General features: G+C 29.9%; 1 protein-coding gene across 1 annotated transcript; it reads left to right on the forward strand.

Moving 5' to 3' along the window:
• Positions 1-11,706: 11,706 nt before the first annotated feature.
• On the forward strand, positions 11,707-19,254 carry LOC129319624 (hydroxymethylglutaryl-CoA synthase-like). Its single transcript, XM_054964723.1, has 12 exons — positions 11,707-11,955; positions 12,128-12,234; positions 12,884-13,016; positions 13,828-13,971; positions 15,367-15,525; positions 16,074-16,147; positions 16,260-16,335; positions 16,438-16,493; positions 16,928-17,015; positions 17,150-17,290; positions 17,402-17,551; positions 18,678-19,254. The coding sequence occupies exons 1-12, from the start codon at positions 11,884-11,886 to the stop codon at positions 18,873-18,875; spliced, it is 1,398 nt and encodes a 465-aa protein (XP_054820698.1). The 5' UTR covers positions 11,707-11,883; the 3' UTR covers positions 18,876-19,254.
• The last annotated feature ends 2,789 nt before the right edge of the window (positions 19,255-22,043 follow it).

Below are 22,043 nucleotides of genomic sequence, written 5' to 3' on the forward strand. Positions count from 1 at the left end.
TAAACCTAGAAATTATGGGTTTTGACATTTTTGGTAGATAAGCCTCATTAATTTTTGAAAATGAGCATTAAATCTGAAATTATGAAGGCTGTTGAGATATTAATGATAATGTGAGAGTTTAATTAAGCTATTGAGAACTAAAGAGAGTTAATATGCCTAATGGATAGGCCTAAATGTGAGAAATAAAGGCATTATTATTTTAGAAGTAGAAAATGAGAGTTAGAAGTGTGTATTTGACAATGTTGATGAATTTGAACTTGATTAATTGTAGATTAATCGTTTGAGCACTATTTTAGCTTGGGAAAGCAAGCTTAAAAGCCTATATTGAGGGGTAAACTTTTGACTTCTCAAAGTTTTGAAGTAACCGGGAGAACCTTATTTTGGTAGTTATTTATTAATTGTGTTATAACATGAAGTGTGTTTATTTGCATGTACACTTGTGATTTGTGAATGTGTAAACATGTTGGGAAACATGAGCTACTATATTTTCTTTGATTGAACAAAAATGCAAAGATGCATTTGAAATGATTTCAAATTACAATGTGGCATTAGGATAAAGATGATTGTGTTGAGATTGAAAATGTTAAATATATGTAAAAATGAGATTGATGCTCACTTAGGTAGTGCATTATCGTAAGCCCAATGTGTTGATATTAAAATAAGGAAATTGTGAAAAAGGTGAGCATCATATATTGCATGATCAATTGGCAAGAGTTTTCCTTAGGTAAGGAGTATATCAAAATTCATATAATATTTTTGGCTACCTTCTGATACATAAGGGTATAGCCTTGTCCCATAATTTATCAAATGTCCAATAGTTTGTTAAGGGACTAGAACCTAACTACCTCCACCAATTTATCAAGAAGGTAACCTTAGCGTGTACGACACCCTAAAGATTTTAAAGTGGGGAAAAATGTTGTTGGAGAGTGAGTCTTGTGATCATTTTCTAAGTCACATCTTACAATTGGTGAGTTTAGGCAGTCCAATCACACGAATGAAGCCCTGTTTGATATTATAGCCCATGGTTTAAATCAGAAGATATAAGGAAGGTATAAGGTGGTTTGATCATGCATGTGAAATCATTTGACATGTCACATGATTTTTTAAGTTTGTGACAAGTTGTGATAATAATTTGGATCGTTGTCACATGTCTATGTGTTTTGTGGTAATATAGTCTGTGACCTGAGATGATATGTGTGAAATTATAACTTGTATCTCATGTAATTAAATGTTTTTGAATAAATATCTTACTCTATGTGTTTAGATCAATTGATATACAACTACATAGGGTAAGTATACCTTGGTTATTAAGTGGCTAGACTCACTCCTCTATTTCAATATTTTACAAACTCTAGCTTCGGTGTGAAAAGGAAAAAGCTTCCAAAGGCTTAGGAATCTTGGGTTCCTACTATAAATCCTCTCATCTTTAATCATTTTGTGTAATGGATAAGTATATTGCCAATTAAGATGCATTTTATTTACACTTGCACTATATTATTGTTTATGATGTCTGGAATGTATTTTGGGCCTAAGATGTTGTTTATGATAAATTGTAAATGTTGATAGGTCAAAATACTAGTGCAAGTATAGTAAAATTGTTTTAAACATGTTATGGATGATTTTTGGTGAAATGCAATGTTAAACCTCCCCCTTTTGTTTTTGGTATTAAAGGGATTGAGAGGTAAAAATGCATGTGGTGTGTTGTATAGTTAGTCCTAGGTCTAATGAATATGGTGTGGGTGATAGGAATGACTTTCAGCACTTTTATGGGGTTTTGGACACCCTTTTGTTGAGAAAATTGTAAAAATGTGTGAAAATGTGTTTGGATATCTAACTTCCTGGTGTGACTTGATTTGTAAGTGAAACCCATTCCATTAGCTAGTTTATGAAAAGAGCTTTTTATAGACTCCTAGATCATCTCATTTGAATGTCGAACAAAGAAATGAAGCACGTCAGAAGTTGCCTAGATCTATTGTCAAATGATAACAAAAATGCTATCATGAACGTGCAACACACTACAGTGTATGGCACAAGAGTCAGGAGCTACAGCACACTACTATGTTTTTCTAGCTTTAAATATTTTCCAACCCATTTTGTATTCTTTCACTCCTTTAAGATATCACATGCTTCCATAACATTATCTTACTTTGATTGACAGTTCAATAAATGACTTTGACTTATTTTAAACTACTAAAAGTTAAGATCCTATTTTTACAAATTTCAGACTTCGTAATCTCTTGTGGGTTAATCTCTTGATTATTTTAAATTTTGGAGTTGAGTGTAATTAGTAAATGGAGATTTTACACCACGGCATGCACAAGTTACGACATTGGCATGATGACAAAAATCTTACTTGTGTCCTACCATCTTATCCCAATCCGATCTAATCTCTACCCTAATCCATCCTTAGAGTTGTTTAATGAATCAAAATATCAATTAACAATCCAAAAACATAATTGATTTAATTAACCTAACAATTTTGCCCTTAATTAGAAATAAGTTCAGAATTAGAAAAGTTTGGATGTTACAAACGATGCTCTCAAGGTGTTTTTATAATCTCACTTTACTAGTCCATCTATGGCAGGAGTGATGGAAAAGTCAAGATTGCAGAGGACTTGATGATTGTTGTAGATCTGATGGAATCATTCACCATAGTTCAGATTTGGTGGTGTCGTGTTCTTCATGCAAATCACCTCTCCTCTCATTGTGATGTTGCCCTAATTGATGTTCCAGCTTTCGATTTGATATGAAATATGTCTTTTTGGGTAAATGTTTTAGGTTTTGATTCAACTACAATGTTCTAGATTTCGATTTTTCCTTCAGACTATGGTCCAGTGATTTTTCCTCTCCTTTCGTATTTGCCTCAAATTTCTTTATTCCCTCTTTTTGGCATCATTTTCTTCACTCACATCCACCTTAATGTGTGTTCTTTGGTCCTTCTAGTGTTACTTTGATATAATCCTTACTGGGTTGGTTATCGATGGTTCAGTCAAAGCTTTGGCAATCATGAAGTTTTGTTGACTTTCAAAGTTTGCAGAAGTTAGATTTCTCTTGTTTTGTGATGATAAATTTCAGATTTGGTAACTTCTATAGAATATATGGGTAAGTTTTGGCCTCTTTTGTTGTTCTGCATCTTGATAATTTTAAATTTGATAATTTCATCAGGTTTTGTAGAATCTTTGTTTCAGATCTGGAGATATTGGGAAGATGGAAGAGGGAGATGAGTTGGCAAGAAGGAAGATGAGGCGTACATGTGGGCTTAGTAAACATGGGGTGAAGTGGAATATTTGGCCACACCTGGGCTGACAAGTGTCCATTTCTAGTCAACAAAATTGACTTTAGTGTCAAACTTAATTGAATTTCACAGCAGAAACTAGGTGATTTGGTTTTGAAAGTTGAAGAGGTCAGTTGAACCACATAAAATACTGTATGCTTTTAGGGAATAATTTAAAGACAAAAATCAAGTTTAATCTTTTTATTTTTCGCGCCTTTTTAAGAGTTCAATGCAACATTTATTATTAGTTTTTTTTATTATATCTTTATTTTTAATATCATTTTGCACTTTCTTTTATTGGACAAGTGTTAAATAATCATGTTTTATGAAGTAAATGCTAAAAATGAAAATATTTTGGATTCTAACTATTGTTAATTAGCTACGAGATTCAAAATTTTCAAGTAATTTGGGTGTTTAAGAAATTCAAATATTATAAAGTTATAACTTATAAATTGACTAACTGACTCTATAAATAGTGATATAGAGATGGGGCATTACATTTATACAAAGAAAAAACAAAGTTCATACACAATTTTGTACCTTTATGTCACTTTCATATTTTTTTTTTCCGACAGTTTCATGTAAAAGTATATGGTTGTGTGTTTGTGATTTTTTTTTTTGGGTTTTTCGTTTAAGTCTCATTATTTAGAACATCGACCAAAACTAAAGCATAATTTTATATATATATATATATATATATATTATACATTTTAAAGCAAACCAAACTTTGGACTTTTGGAGTCATAGGGCAAAGCCACAATTCTTAATAGTATCCTAATAGTTTACCAAACATATGATGGAGACCTGTTCTTTTTAGTAGATTTAAATAAATTATGAAACTGATTTGATTTTTTTTGTATATTGTATTTGTTTGGTCAATTTTGTTTAGGGTTAATGAGCAAAATGAACCCTAAAGCATTGCGTAAACAGCGTCCTAAATCCTGAACTTTTAAAATATGTAAAATAAACCTTAGACTTGTAAATTCATAGTAAATTAAATCACACCATTAACTCACAATTAATGCCGTTACTGTTCATTCAGTGGGGCCTAATCAAAATATTGATGTGACAGTCTTTTACTAATATGTTATTTTTAATTAACACCACAAAATCAAAACTATTGCACGAGTAGCATTTTGAACCCTAACTAATTTAGAGCAAATTACCTCCTGAACTTTGAAATTCAGAGCAAATTATCTCCACCACTTATGTGTAGAACACTGATTATTATATAGACCAAATTAGCTTCAGTGTGGCCCACTGCGATAAATGCATCATTGGCCGCATCGAACAATCCATAATTTTGTGAAATGACTTTTTGCCTCCCTTTTTTACAATATTTTCTAAATGATTGGCATCTCATACTTCTATATACTTTATAAATCTAATTTAGGCTTATTCTAAATAATTCTTATTCATTTAATAGTGAAAACTTGGGATTCTATTTGAAAAAAGTTTAAGTATAAAAGGATTTTACAGACGATGGACGCAAAAGCTAGCAATTTTATTAATGAATTTTAAACCCAAATTAACTGGTTAACTAAAATCTTAAAACTTCTTTTCAAATAGAATCATAAATTTTTATCATTAAATAAATAAATATTATTCAAAATAAGATTAAATCAGAATTATAAAGTATATGAAATTAAAGCTGGTAATTTGGGAGGGTTGGGCTTATTTGAATAGGGCTCAATTTGGGTTGGGCTTATTCGAATCAAACTTGAAGTATCATACTCTCTTAAAAAAGCCCATATGATCAAGTCTAGCCCTAACTTTTTTTGGTTGGGTTCGAGCTGGCTCATCGACCTTTGCCAAAATTGCCAACTCTATGTATATATAGAGTTAAAAATTTCAGCAGTCAGGCTTATTCGGATTGGGCTTAAAGCATCTTATCTTATTAAAAAAAAGCTCATGTAGTCAAGCCCGACCTTAACTTTTTTCAGACTAGTTCGTCGGGCTTGGCCTGAATTATCGGCTCTATATATAAGTAAATATCAATTGTTTGGAAAACATTGCAAAAAATGAACAAAAAATGTAATTTCATAAAATTATAGGTTGTTCAATGTGGCCAATGATGCATTCACCGTGGCAAGCCACATTAAGGATAATTTGGTCTAAATAATGGTCAGCATTCTAAACATAAATGGTAGAGGTAATTTGCTATAAATTTCAACATTCAAAGTTCAGAATGTTATTTGGGTAATAGTTTAGGGTCTATGGTGCTAATTAAAAATGACTCATCAGCATTTTAATTGAACCCTACTGAGTGAACAGCGACGACATTATTGGTGAATTAACAATGTGGTTTAATTTGTTATAAATTTAAAAGTTTAGAATTTATTTTATACATTTTAAAAGTTTAGGGTTTAAGGTGCTTATCTCGCAATACTTTAAATCTATTTTGCTTGTTAACCCTTTTGGTTATTACACTTGACGATACAAAATCTTAACAATTCAAATAAGTCATCTAATCAAATATTTAGCAAAAGGCTGTCTATCAATATAATTGTAAATGCAGAGTGCCAAGAGTTAGCGTCATTCAAATATTAAAATTTTATCAAGGCATCATTTAAAATATGCATACTTATTTATTTATTTTATTTTATAGTTGTTAATTATTAATTAGAATTTTTTTGCATCACTACAGAAAAGGCTTTATACATCGCTTTTTAAAGACACTTCATACTGCTATCGTGAAAGACATAGATCTAGGCAACTTAAAAAATTTTCTTATCCACATTATATGAGAAATCACATCGGTTTTAAGCTAAGAAAGCGAGAAACCAAGTCACTTTTTCTGACGCAACCGCTTCACATTTTATAAAATTGACGTTATATATATATATTTTTAAAAAAAATATGTATTTTGCATTTTCTTCATTATCCAATTACAACAATAGCAACATCTCAATATATACACGGCCATAATGTCTAACAAACAACAGCAGCAGCACAAGCATATCAATGTAACACCAAAATCATTATCATCTATTTAAGTATTTAATATTTACAATTAAAACTCCAACAAACTATCACAATATACTAAGTAGAGTTTATATACATCTAACAAACCCACCCCATATCTAGCTAAAATTCTAACTTTAATGAACAAACTATACAATCTTAAAATATCTAAATAAATAGCTTTTGAAAAATTTGACCTACCAAGCTATTTTGAATATCATATATCTTTTCTTTGGTATAGGAGTACTTATTGTCAAAAAAGTTGTAAATTTTCATAAGATTTTGATTAGACCTGCCAAATTCTAAAGCCTCGTAGAACTAATATATTGTTGAGATTAAATAACTACTTACTAGGTTTAAATTTTCATTGATACCAGATTGAATGATCTCATACATATAATAATATAGTATTTGCACTCTATACTCCCTATCTATTGTAGGTACTAGAAAAATCAAAATCAAATGATAAGCCAATTTAAGTTGTTCTTGCTTCTCCATACCATATCCATCTTGTATACTTTAAATTTATTCCATCACAAATTAAATGCTCTTTTATTTTGTTAATACCCAATTCAATCTTATTCATACATTACTACAAGGACAACAATACTTTTTACTTTTACTAGGAATATCTCTTCTATCAAATTCAAGAAATTGGTCCACATCATTCTCATATTGTCCACTCATTCTCCTAGTATTCATGTAATTACAATTCATTCTATTTTTACCTAATCAATCATTACAAAATCCATCAAATTCACAATACTCTAGCTCGCACGGACACATTAAGATTTAAAAAAATTAAGCAGAGTTTTTCTTTAAAAGTAGGATCTCTTTAAATTTCAACAACAATAAATTAAACACTTTAACCAGCGCAAATAATCAAATATCAAATTTAAGCATAAATGGAACCAATACACCATAAAAAAAAGTTGATAGAATTTTCTCTTAAAAATGGGGCCTCTCCAAATTTTAGTCATAATAAATTAAATACTTTAATTTGTCCAAATAATCAAATATCAAATTTTAGCATAAATAAAACAATATACCATCAAAAAATTCTGGCATAATTTTCTTTTAAAAACAAGAACTCTCCAAATTTCAACAACAATGATTAAACACTTTTAACCAAACCAAATAGTAAAATATCAAATTTAAGTATAAATGGAAACAATATACCATAAAAAAAATTCAGCAGAATTTTCTTTTAAAAATTGAACCTCTCTAAATTTCAATAACAATAACTCTTATTCCAAATATTGAAATTCAAGAGTCATTTCAGAACTTGTATATCTATTTATAGGAAAAGGTTTTATACTTTGCCTTATATGATTACTATGTATGTTTTCAATTAAAATAAGATATGTGGGTCTTTTATAAATTATTTATTTCATAACAAACTCTTATTATTAATATTATTGGCACGTTAAAATTCTTTTGTCTTGTTTTAATTAGATAAGTATATATTATAAAATTAAATATATAAGTCTTGCCCAAATATTTTTCTCCATACTTTTGGGCCTTTTGGTTTTAGTCTCCCTATTGGGTTAAAAATTAAGATAATAGTGAAGGCATATTTAATTTCTATAGAAGCTTAGTACATATTCCATGCAATTTTAAAAAATTGCAGGGGCGTTGCCGCACTCAACTCAACGTAAGTCTGCCATTGCATTGACATCAAACTCTTTATGAAATAAGGAAGATTAAATTAACAAAAGTTAATCTACTTAGTAAGTATTAAGATCGTCGGTTCAAATCTCATTGATAATATGAAAACCTTATTTGCAAGCATATCTTAATTTTAATTAATCCTTAATTCAGGATTTAACTCACCTAATTTTTTTGTATAAAAAAGAAAAGAAGACCATGGAAAATCCTTTTGATTCACTCCTAGATTGTTTAATTTGTGTGTGTTCGCTTGTTTGGTAAAATAGAAAAAAAAAAAAAACTTGTGTATTTTGTTTATCCAAACCAAGGTTTTAAAACCCAGATTAGAACAATCAATTCAATCGAAAATAATCCTTGGTCAAATCCGGCATAACCCATAAAACTAATATTGGAGAAGCTGGTCAGCAACCAGTAAAACCAGTAAAAGGAAACCGATTTCCATTAAAAAACCAGATTAATTTTTTTATTAAAAATGGAAAAATTTAATTTCAAAATTTTAAAAATGACCATCGATTTAAATTGTAATTATCCAAATCTTTGAGCCCTGAACTACACCTTTCACAAATGTCTCCTCAACTGCCAAACCCCCCTGAAATGATCTGTATCAACTTTTATAGATGAGAATGTCACTTCTCTTCGTTTTTCCAAGCGATGTGGGACTTGCGGAAACTGGAAGCACTACGGGCACACGCAAGAATTTTTTTTTTTTCCCTCCTTTTTGTTGATAATTTTTTAATAAAAAAATAATAATAAAATCTCTTTAAATTATATAAATAATAAATTAATCCATTAAAATATCATAATATTAATAAAATTTTAAAAAAAATTTTATCAATAATTTTTTTAAAAAAGATAATTTTACCACCATTGATAAATTATAATTTTTTATTTAATTTTTGTGATTTTTTAAAAAAATTATTATTTTTTAAATAAAAGTTATGAATGAGTTTATTATTTTAAAAATTTATTTTTTAATAATAGAAATTACATTTGATAAATTGTAATTTTTTTTTCAATTCTTGCTATTCACAAAATAAAACTTGTGATTGAAACTTGTTTTTCAATAATAAAAATTACACTTAACAAGTTATGATTTCTTGTTCAACTTTTATAATTTACAGAACAAAAATTATGATTCCTTAAACAAAAAGTTATGATTGAATCTTATTATTTTCAGTATGAGTAAAATGGTTTTTTTTTAAAAAAAGTTTTTGACAAAGGTTTCTAGGGACTTTATTGATATTATAATATTTTTAAGAAACTTGTTATTTACATAATTTGAAAAAATTTTATTGTCATTTTCTCTTTTTTATATCTTGAAGCTATTTATTTAATATACTTCAAAAATTGTCTGACAGTTGATCATTTTGTTGGCAACTTTCTCTATTTAGAAATAGAAGACACCATTCATGAATAATATTAATCATATATTCATTGAAATTAATTATATTATCAAACAGTGTGTTATATTTTTTAAAAATAATATGTTTATTTTGATTTCTTATTAGATTATAATACATAAATTAAGAAAATATTAATAATTTAATATCAATTGGTTCTACTACGGTTTGATGAATAAACCTAAACTAGTGTTTTGTCCAATTCAATAATTGATTCGATTTTTAAAACATTAATCTATACTTTGTGTACTCCCTCTATTTTAAATAGAATTTATTTTTATTTAGCAAATACTTCCTCATGTCCTTATTATATGAGATTTTTTAATCCTTTATATAAAACACATGTAGGGTCATTTATTGTTATTTTTTAATTTTACCCTTATTATAAATTTAATTTTATAACTAGTCATATACTTTGTATTTCTCTCTTCTTATTTTTAATAGGGGTGAAGCTAGAATTAACTGTTATTTTTTATTCTAATAAAATTGTTGAAAGCATCTTATTTGATGGAGTAGCTGATAACAGGTAGCTAAGATTTTTTTTTCCCCAGCATTCTTATTCTTTAAATAAAAAAGGGAAATAAACCATATTAATGATGAACCATATATTATCGAAGAGGCAAAAAAAATTATTATATTCTCAAAGGAATTTTAGGGAAAAAAAAAGACATTAATTGTGTTTGGAAATCCACGAAATACCTTATGTATTCAATTTTAAGATTTTTCAAAGGAATTTTAGGAAAAAAAAGACATAATATTGAAAATCAGATTAGTCAATGTGCTGGTTCAAAAGTTAATGATCAAAACTGTAATTGAACTATAATCAAACTAATTATAAATAAAATATTTTATTAAACTGTCAAGACAAATAGTTTACTCTCTCCGAACCATAATATAAGACATTTTTTAAAAATCTTGCTTGGTCCAAAATATAGAGCATTGAATAACTTTTATATTTATTTTTTCAACTATAGTTTTACTTCATTTATTACTCTTTTTAAAAAATCATGCATTGAAATTTTAGTCACTATTATCGAAGTTTTTATATAGGTGTTTGGACTTAAAATTGAAATGCTAGCCCAATAAAAAGAACTAAGGTTAAAGACATAGCTAGTCTAAAGAACATCATTTGGTCCACTATCAGAAAAGAAGAGCGTGCTGCACATGAGCCTAACTTAGCCCTCAAGACTCGAAGTGACTAGATGTACAAGACTGTTGAAGGGATATGACGTATTGTGCCAAGAATTGCATAGGCCATGCCAATGAAGCCCTGATATTGCGTGAACGAGCTCTGGATTTCATGGGGTAACAATTTAAATGGAGAAATTATAAAAGCAGTAGAAGGTTGTAGAAAAAAGACATAGACAATCAATCATCAATATCTATTAATACTTACTTTGTATTGCTAGGTAGTTTTTAGAATCATTTCAGGTTTGTAACCTTTACTATTATGTATTTTACGCCTTCATTAATCCAACACTCGTTTATTTTAATCTTTTTGTATTTTCACATTTGAGTAAATTATAATAAAAGAGCTTGAGAACACTTTGTTATCTTTTAAGATTTAACATTTCTAGCATATCTGGTACTTTTGTTGTTTGTAGAGAATAATAGGCTATTTAATGAGGATATACACGGAAGATGTAGATATTTTTAAAAATTTAAGGTTTCAATTAATGTTATTTGTAAATCATAAATTAATTAATTATGACTTATATTATAATTTGAAGAAGGCAACGGCTTACTGTTTCAATGAGATACTCCTGATTCTATTTATAAGTTATTTCCAACATATTTTATCAGTATTAATGAAAGTTTTAAAACTTATTAATTTTGTTTTAAAATTTAATAAATTTTTAACTTTGCTCTTATTAAATATACATATTTTAATAACACATTTTCTCTCTCCAACATTGCATTGAGAGTAAAAGAAAAAATTTGTGATGAAAATTTAATATTATAACTTATAAATAAAATCAAAAATTTTTTTTCTCCCTACCCCATAAATAATGCAAGAGGGAGTAAGTTACCTAGATTTCCATATCATGACAAGGGGTATTATTTCCCGTGCATGGAATAGGGATTTTTCTTTTAAAAGGAGGGATTAAATATGGTTCTAGTATTATTTTTGATAAATTTGGGTTTAGAATTTAATATGCCCACATATCTTCATCTACCATTTAATGTGTTAGGTGGCACGTGGGAGTTCAAAAATCTGCCATAGTGGCGACTCTCGCAAATACGTCATAAATTAGTAGCGAAATATAAGTAGCATCTTGTAAAGCTTCATTACATTAACAAGCCAGATCCAGACATACGGTGACGCCCTTTTATTTTAGAGCTATTACATATGTTTTAGAGCTATTACATATGTAGCAGAACACACACACACACACACACACACACACACACACACACACACCCCGATATATAATTTGATATTTGGTTATTTTGATTTATTTCCACGTTCTTTTTCGTTCGCCTTCCTCTTCATCCTCGCCTCGCTCTTTCTTGCAGTCGTACTTCGCAGTTCCTTCTTCTGCTTTCTCAACAACCGAAACCGTCAAAATCACAGTCATGGCTTCGCGTCCAAAGAACGTCGGAATCCTTGCCATGGACATCTATTTCCCTCCTACTTGCGTTCAGCAGGTCCACACTTCTTTGCTCTCTGTTTTCTCGATTTATACTCTTTGCCTTGAAATTGATAGATCTATGTAGCGTTTCCGATCGATTTCTCGCTCGCTCCTGAATTTTCTTGTGAAGTAGTTCGTAGCTTGGAATTTTTTTTTTTTTTTCATTTGCACATGATGTGCTTCTACAGGCAGCTTTGGAGGCTCATGATGGCGTGAGCAAAGGCAAGTATACTATTGGGCTTGGACAAGATTGCATGGCGTTCTGCACAGAGGTGGAAGATGTTATCTCAATGAGGTCAGTTACTATTGATTCATAATACACTAGTCGAAGTTTAAGTGTTCAGTGTTAGAGGCTGCTTTTTCTTGCTAATTTTTGGCACACTGCTAACTTCTGCAGCTAAGGCGTTTACTCTATTTTGTTAGAAATTCTGTTACGAATTAGCAGTATATTTATGTTAAGGAAGAAGCGAAGTTATTAAGTACCGATTTGAGGATTATTTATTATGGGAAATAAATCGAAAGGGATCGCTATCGAACCGATGGAGTTCGCATTCACATTTTGTTATTGTAATTTGTAAATTTTTGTTTAGCATCAGCAATGGAGTGAGAACTATCTAGTTTTCCAGAACTGGTGCGGCTTTTTTTTTTTTTTTTTCTTTTAATATATAACTTCCTTGTTCTTGTTACTGATAATTTTTTATGACAACTAGATCGTGCACGGAAATTATGGCCCATGCTTAGCATTATTCATGGCTTATGAATAATGCATTTTTTATAGATTTTATTTTATTATATGTCGAATATATTGAATAGATACTGCTTTTGGGTACATATTTACCTGTTATACGGTGACTATCTTTATTATGGACTTGTAGAACGCATCTGCAGATCTGCAATAGCTTTCTTGCATTTATTCTGATGCGTTCTTTTACTTTCAATACCAGCTTGACAGTTGTTACTTCACTTCTTGATAAATTCAAAATTGATCCAAAGCAAATTGGACGCTTGGAAGTTGGTAGTGAGACAGTAATTGACAAAAGCAAATCCATTAAGACCTTCTTGATGCAAATTTTTGAGGTATCCTTTTCTTGTGTTGGTTCTTACAACAGAAACTACATTCCATAGGGATGAAGAACGTCCATCAAATCACAATATGTAGGCTTCCTTGAGATTAGAGGATTCAAGAGGGAAGGCAGGTCAAGTTCAAGCACATAAAGAAACTAAATTATAACGGTTGCTGGTTTTTGAAAGTTCAAATTTGACTTAGTATTTATATTGTTTCCTCTGATCTTTGACTTTGTCATAAACACATATAATCATGGATATAAAGATAAAGGATGTTTTAATTTTTCACAAACATGAAAGATACTTGATTTGTAAAATTATTAAGCCCTCTTACTGCTGCCATTTCTTTTTCCAAATTGGTTTGATTTAAACACTTGTTCTTTCTCCAAATGAAAAGATTGCATATAACTAATTTTTTCCCCCCTCTCATTGCGTTTAATTTTAGCAATTTATTCTAAAATGATGCTGGTAAATCCATTTGGAAAGTTAATAACCGATAGAGAAAAAAGTCCATTTTAAAAAGTGAGTTTGCACAGAGCTCTCATTTTTCTTTTCCTTAAATTTGAAGCTGAAAAGACTCATGAGTTCTGAATTACTTTGTGGCAGAATAAAACTATTAAGCTTAGGAAGGAGCCCTTCTAGTGTTAAATCTTTGTCAAAATCATGAAAGAGATACTTTCTGGCATACAATTTTGATTTTGCCCTGACATTTCCTTGTTAACTGAACTTATTTATGAATCCAAAGGACAAAAGACAAGAAAGAAATATTTTGTCTGTGGTCGTATGTGATGATACCTTTTATATTGATGCATGTAACAACCAGGAGAGCGGTAATACAGACATTGAAGGTGTGGATTCAACAAATGCATGCTATGGTGGAACAGCAGCTTTGTTCAATTGTGTGAATTGGGTGGAAAGTAGTTCATGGGATGGGCGCTATGGGCTTGCTGTTTGTACAGATAGTGCGGTATGAGCTCCCAGCATTTGTTACTTTTACTCACCCTCCTTTCTTTCACTGAAGATGCATTATATTACAATTAAATGGAAAAGGAAAATTGAAGTTTTCTTTTGACAAGTTTATGGAAGTGATTTTTTGTTTCTATCAGAGCCTCTTACCAACTCTATCATTTTTAAACAGATATCACCACAAACATTATGGGGATGTTAATGGGGTGAGAGTGTGGATGTCTTCCCTAATCCTTGCCTCTACTACTTCCATGTGCCCTCATCCTTGCTTCTCCTCACAGTTGGGAAACTATATTCCATTTCGAACCTCCGCCAGAAATCACATGCCATATAATACAAGTTAAGTTTAAAGATAAGTCATTGTAAAATTTCAAATTCAAAATCAGTGCTGAACATAGACTGTGTAAGAAAGTCTATTAGAATATGATACAAACTTATTGTTTTTAATTTATTGAGTATTGGTGTTATTTAGTTCGAGGTACAATCAGGCATTAAATATGGGCAGCTCTCTTAGTGGGGATTTGTACCTTAGTTCACCATATTATAAGGGATTAGCCTCTTCCACTAGTCCCAACCCCCATTGGTTACAAACTTATTCTTTTATCTAGATAATATGCATATCTTGTGTACACAGGACATTTCAACCTCATTATTGTGGGGATGTTAGAATCCTCCAGAGTTTATTTGGAACCAGAAAACTATCTTGGTGTTGAGGTTAGCCTCAAGCAAGTAAATTTGTCATCACCATAAAATAATTCTTTTGCGCCATAAACTAAATAAGTCGAAAACAGAATCACATTTATTGCTTCATTCTTATACTGAAAAGGCATGTGCAAAAGCTTGAACTTTTTTTTTTTTTGGGTAACAGAAACTTGCTACCTTAGGAAATAACAGTTGTATTTGAAGTGCCAATGCAAGAGTTAACTTTCCATCTTATAGTAGGTTATGTTACTCATGGGACTACAGGAATAAGGTGTCAGATCAGATAGTCCTTGTCCAATTTTTCAAGCTGTAAAAGGAAAAATTTAAGGCATTTCTTTTTCATAAAAATATTGCTGAGATTAAATAGTTGGGTACAGGGAAAGTAGTTTTCCCAAATTGAAATTCTTCTTTTATCTGTAATACATGCATACAATTGCATATAATATTTCTCTAATGATGAACAACATAAATTTAATTTTTAAGAAGTAAAACCTGCTATTTTCATTAGCCTTGCAGTTGCTGAGCTGAATAATCTGAGATTGTATGATTAAGTGGCACTTTCAATAATCCACTGATGGTACCAGGCATTTGTCCAAAACTTTCGAATTTTTTGCAATAAATGCTGCATGAGATGAAGTGTACATCTTTAACCCGCACACGCAAAATATGCTCACTTTGACCTTTTTTGTTTCAGGTATATGCTGAAGGACCGGCACGTCCTACTGGTGGAGCAGCTGCAATTGCCATGCTTATAGGGCCAGATGCACCAATTGCTTTTGAAAGCAAATTCAGGGGCAGCTATATGTCTCATGCGTATGATTTTTACAAGCCAAACCTTGCAAGCGAATACCCAGTAATGCATTGTCACTTAATCTGTATTTCTTTTTCAGATCAAAAAAACAAATTAAAATATTTTTCCTAGGTTAATACCAAGCATCCTGTGGCATATGACTAAAGCATTCTTATTTTTATGAACTAAAGAACTTCACTATGGTGAAGATGCTTTCCAGTATCAGTTTTAGTTTCATCTTTCATCGGTTTGAAGTAGTGATCCAAAAAAGAATGAGACAAGTGATAATTTCCTGGGAAATACGTTTCTAAGACTCAAGTCAAACTCCACTCTTTCCCCAGTTTTTACAAGTCATTGTCTAAGGATATGGGTCAGAACAATCTTCTCTGCCGCTCCCTTTGTTATAACCTAAACTTAGGTGTGGTTCACAACTGTAAACCTTTTATATATTTTGTTGCAGTGATTAGTGTGATTGATTTTAATTAGTCCATTGCAACAAGCAAAAATTCTTGTTTGCATGCTTTTTCTCTGCACATAGCTATAAGATGTTACTTGAATGACGTGGTTTCTTTGATTTCTTTCCTTTAAAAAAGTTGTTGCATTCTCCACAGGTTGTTGATGGAAAGCTCTCCCAGACCTGCTATCTCATGGCTCTTGATTCCTGCTACAAGCATTTTTGTGAGAAGTAAGGACATTCTGAAATGGGAATGCCTTTCCCTGTCTCTTATGTAGAATGATTATTATTACTGTTTCTCCTTTTGTGTGTTCGTATTCATTACTTAGTATTCTGTGTACAGATTTGAAAAATTGGAAGGCCGGCCATTTTCAATCTCAGATTCCGATTATTTTGTGTTTCATTCTCCATATAACAAGGTATGATAGAGCTTCATCTGAAATCATGCTTGAATATTTTATCCTTATACATGTACATAGCAAATAGTTGTTTATTAACATTCTCCACTTGATGTATTGCAGCTTGTACAAAAAAGTTTTGGTCGGCTCTACTTCAATGACTTCCTGAGAAATCCCAGGTTTTCATCTTTTGATTCGGCCCTATCTCATAGATGTACGAATTTCTGATACAAGATACCAATTTATACAGATCCATCATTTCTTTGGAATGGGAACTGCTGCAATACCTCTTGAAACCTCGTTGTAGTAATATAAACTGCATGCACTTGAGATTTCCATATTCTTGTTTTTTTGATTTCCACCACAGGTTACAGACATTTCTTAGAAGAGAAGATTTGTTTTAACAGAGAAAGTTCTTTATCATATGCAAGTTTTTTTTAACCACATTCAACATTAGATAGTATTTTGTTAAGTTAGGTATTTGTTGATTAAGCAGAGAGTGCCCCCTGAATACTCGAGTAAATGAAGAGTCAGAATACGTGATGTTTTTAGCCAACTTTTGTAACTCAACGTGTTCTTTTTCCTGAATCTAAGCTTATGCTATGTGTACCAGTTTTGTGAATGAAGTTGCCAGAAATACCCTTGGACCATTCACATCTCTATCTGGTTATGAAAGCTACCAGAGCCGTGATCTGGAAAAGGTGGCTACTCTGGTTGAATTTGAATCTTTTGTTTTTTTTTTAAATTGGATGAAATGAATTCAAATCAAGTTATTTGACTAAAATGATGCTATTGCAAAAATAATAGATTATTTATGCTTATTATGAATTTATAGGCAAACCAACAAGCCTCGAAGCATTTATATGATGAGAAGGTGCAACCCACCACGTTAATCCCAAAACAAGTTGGTAATATGTACACTGCATCACTCTATGCAGCACTTGCGTCTCTCCTTCACAATAAACACAGCTCACTGGTAAAGCTATTCACTTCTATCTAATGCATGTCTTTTTCTGGGAACTGCATGTTCTATGTGGTAGGATTAATTTAAGTTTGCTCATTAGGATTGTTCTTTTCATTTTTGCAGGCAGGTAAGCGGGTGGTTATGTTCTCGTATGGAAGTGGTATAACAGCTACATTGTTCTCCTTCCATATTCAAGATGGTCAACATCCATTTAGTTTGCCAAACATTGTGACAGTGATGAATGTTTCTGGCAAGTTGAAGCAGAGACTTGAGGTATGTCCCTTTTAATCATATAGTTCTGATAGTGATGTTTACCTTTCCACTGGAAGATCGGCATTGAAATTTGTAAGTAGACACAGATCAGAACTAGAATGTTTAATGCATTTTCTTGTCCCACATCTCTAATGCAACCCATTCAACAGTTTGATAGTTTAATAGATTTTGTAAGACGTTGGGATTTGGTAATCAAATGGACAGTTAATATTATTTTGAATGCTTCAACCGCTCAGATATGTTTTTTTTTTTTTTTTTTTTGGCAATCAGCTCAGGTATGTTTTTGCTTTGCAGCTGTAAACATAAGGGAAAATTAATCTCCAGGTCTTATAATTTTTAATTTTAAATTAGGTCATTGTAGTTTATTTAATTTTAAATGAAACCTTAATAATTTGATTCATTATATTTATTAATTCTTGAAGGTTAAAATCCTTAATTTTTTTTAAATAAATGAAATTAAGAACTTTGATGTTTTTATTAAAAGTTAGATAACTTTAGAATTAATTACAGCGCATAATTTTTATAAGTCAAAATTTTTATAATTAGTTTATGCCTTCTAAATAATTTTTATACATATAGAACTTTCATTAAAAAAAAAAAATTAAAACGTGGCATTAAATCAAACTCTCTTTTTTCTTTTTTGGCCTAAAGTATTAATCAAATTTTCTATAAACTTCAAAAGTGTTTTTGTTTGGACAAATTAATCATTCATTAATAATTTTAACCTTCAGTAATTAACATATCTAATATATCAAACTACAGGAATGTGATAAAAAAAAAAAACTACGAGGACCTAATGCAAAATAAAAAAAAAATTATAAGGGCTTGCATTAATTTTCCCTTAGTATAATTGTACAATGTTTAGATTTGATGTAGATGTGTTTGGAATTGCACGGGAAAATGTATTAGACATTCAGAATCCAGGGTGGACCAGACTTTTGGTATAATAATTGCCAAATAACTGGATGGCTGAAATATTAAACTCTCTATAGGCTTCCTCCAATCTAAATTAGCGCAATTAATCATTTAATCAATAGGTCTTAATAGCTGTTCCAACCAAGGGTTGTTGGCAGTTAGCGCAATTAATGTGACTTGAAACAAAAATTTAATCAATCTGTATTTGCAGTTTCCTGCGGAAAAGTTTGTCGAGACCTTAAAGTTAATGGAGCACCGTTACGGGGCCAAAGACTTTGTGACAAGCAAGGACTCTACCTACTTACCTCCTGGCACCTATTATCTCACTGAAGTCGATTCCATGTATCGTCGATTCTATGCCAAGAAATCTGATGGTGCAGACTTGCAATTCGCTCCTAATGGTTTCTGACGACACTGAATTTAGAGGCCTCCTTTTCTTCTCAGACAATAAAATGGTGAGGGGCATTCTTAAACTTTGTCTGGATCAAATTTTTTCTCCGGACAAGCTCGGGAGGTTCATCCCATTCCCTTCACCCACCCAAAAAAAAAAAAAAATCAAAGTTATCTGTCTGCTATTTTTCTGGTAGGGATGAAATTGTTTGATAGACTAGATTAAGCCTATATGTGCCTAGCTTCCTTGCTCCTAAATGGATAAGAATTGTTTATTTTCTGATAGTTACAAACGATAAAATATGTGGCTTGCTCTCGTTTATTCTTAGAATATGAATATGGTATGATCAAGTATTTGTAACTTGTCAATTGTAGAAAGAACATTATTTCTTTTTTAAGGCTAATGGTGCTGCTGCTGGTAATAATAACACTAATAATAATTTTTAGCCTATATTAAACATGTATTGGAAGTAATTTGACACGGAAATGTGAAGCAATTCTTGAAATATCTGTCAAACTTAATTATTGGCGGTGAAATGATTGTTAAAAAAATAAAAAATTATTGAAGTGTGGTTTATAAAACCGTGAGTGGGGGAGTATTATAAATTATGGCTTGACTTATGGAAAAAAGTGATGATGATAAATAATAATGGAGACTCTTGACGGAAAACATTTCTTGAGCCCATGTGTCATTTACTTGCTCAGCTTCTTCGAATAAGTGACACATGGTCCCAAGAAATGAAGAAGTGAATTTATGATGTAATGAAGGGACACCCAACCTCTTTAAGGCTCACGTTACAACTACAAGTCTTTTGTCCCTGTGGACAACTTTCAGGTTCAGCTCATGTTATTTAATTCGTCATCTTACTCTCACCTGTCACCATTATTTATTATCTCTTCCAAGTTAATATCTACATTTTGACGATTTTTGGTAAGGATTTGATACATTACATCATTTATATTCTGTTCAATGAAAATAATAAAGTATATGATTGTTTCTCTTATAATAAAAAATGAAGGGAATAAAACTGTACTATTTCCAATCTTAATTATACGGAAAATTTAATTAACATTGTGGTTATTAAGAAATAGTAATTATATTCTTAAATTTATTGAAAAAACTTAATTTTTCAAATTTGTCATTTTTTGCAATCAATACCATAATATATTGTTATCAAGAAATTTAAAGTACTTTCAAACAATTTGTAGCAATTATTAATAAAAATAATCAATTCCGACAAACATTATTAGATCCACAATACATAAACAAGGGATAAAATAAAACAGAAAAACATTGACTACTTCAATTTTTCTTATATTAAGGATCAAAACATTGACCACTTTTTTGACATGATTCAATGTTATTTGTTTCACTCTCTTCGTTGATGTATTCTCATGATTTTTTTTATACATGTCCAAACCATCTCAAATAATTTTTTATAATTTTTTCTTCAATAGGTGCGACGCCTACTTTTACACCACATTATTTATATATTTTTCAATAAAATAATAAGATATATGCCTGTTTCTCTTATAATAAAAAAGCAAAGGGAATAAATATGTACTCTTTCCAATCTTAATTATACAGAAAATTTAATTAACATTGTGGTTATTAAGAAATAGTAGTTATATTCTCAAATTTATTTGAAAAAAAACTTAATTTTTCAATTTTATCATTTTTTGCAATCAATACCATAATAAATTATTATCAAGAAATCTAAAGTACTTTTAAATAATTTGTTGCAATTATTAATAAAAATAATCAATTCCCACAAACATTATTAGACCCACAAATACATAAAAAAGGAATAAAATAAAATAGGAAAACACTGACCACTGACCACTTCAACTTTTCTTACATTAAGGATCAAAAAGAGTTTTGAAAGTTCTCCCCATAGTTAAAACCGGAGGGAGTATTTCATTTTGTTATTTTAAATTTTTATAAGATAATTTTAAGGGTGTTATTTTGGCCTTATTTATAAGAAATAAATACCTTCTTTAAATATATTTATTAATTTTCTTATATCTTCATTAGTAAATGAGCCCCCAGTCAATTCATAAGCCACTCTAGTTATAAATTTCCTCAATATCATTTTTAAATTTGAAAATAAAATTACATCCCTAATATATTATAACTTTTAACTGATTATACCTATTTCTTTCGGGCATGAAAATTATGTTTTTATTTCTTATAAAAAGGACCATGGTAGTCAATAAAAGACAATGATGATACACCATGCATGAGGACATCAATATTACATGCCGCATAGGACTAAAGAAAAAAAGTTCCGTACTAAAACAAAAGGAAAAAAAAAATGTTCCATGCTATTATTTTTTAAATAATAAGAATTTTAAAAAATAAGATAGAATTTTATTATTAACAAGATATTTTTTTGACATATTTTGTATGCAATAATGCATTAATACAAGAATTCATAAAAAAAACTAACAATAAAATAGTAGAACTAATTTACAACATTTGTAGAATTAATATCACACAATTATATAACCACCATCTTATTTTGTTAGTACAACCAATTTTAGTATGATATTGAATATTTAAAAGCTACATAAATTTTAAAATTGTACTGTGATATTATAAAAATATATTATAAAAATATTTTTTTAAAAAATGCGAGTAGTTATAATTTTTTTTTACATTTTAATAACTTGTTATTATCCCACACACATTTTATGCCTAAATTTATTACTTATACGAACAATGTATGTTAAGTTATTTAAATAAAAACTTTTTATTTTTGTACATACTAAAAATATAAATATCTTATTTTATTTCTGAATATTATCCATGGAATGATTAAAAGATGAATTGAAAATTACATAAATAAAAACATGTTAATATGATATCATGAAAATATAATATAACTATTTCACATGTCATGGTCAAACATTAACGCTTTTGTCAGATAAAACACAACTATTGATTTTAATAGTTATTGTATGTTTTGTTATTCTTTATATCCTTTTTTATTGCTTCAAGTCTCTATAATTTTTTACATTTATAATGTTAATCTTTTTATTTTTAAATATTCTTAAAGGAATGATGACGTAGCTTTAATGATGTTAAATTACTTGGCATGCATGTAACAAACGTCATTTTATTAGGTGTCAAATGGAAGTTAGGTTTTATTTTATTCATTTTTATGGACTTCAAACTTGTATTTTT

This window comes from Prosopis cineraria, unplaced genomic scaffold (genome assembly GCF_029017545.1).
Source record: "Prosopis cineraria cultivar Desert tree isolate PC_DT_omini unplaced genomic scaffold, ASM2901754v1 PC1, whole genome shotgun sequence".
Taxonomy (NCBI): Eukaryota; Viridiplantae; Streptophyta; class Magnoliopsida; order Fabales; family Fabaceae; genus Prosopis; species Prosopis cineraria.

What these genes read in the sequence shown, in the direction of transcription:
- LOC129319624 (XM_054964723.1), top strand. Translation starts at nt 11,884, where the DNA reads ATGGCTTCGCGTCCAAAGAACGTCGGAATCCTTGCCATGGACATCTAT. An exon ending in ACCTTGCAAGCGAATACCCA is followed by an intron (nt 15,526 to 16,073) that starts GTAATGCATTGT and finishes CATTCTCCACAG; the next exon opens with GTTGTTGATGGAAAGCTCTC. An exon ending in AGAGCCGTGATCTGGAAAAG is followed by an intron (nt 17,016 to 17,149) that starts GTGGCTACTCTG and finishes ATGAATTTATAG; the next exon opens with GCAAACCAACAAGCCTCGAA.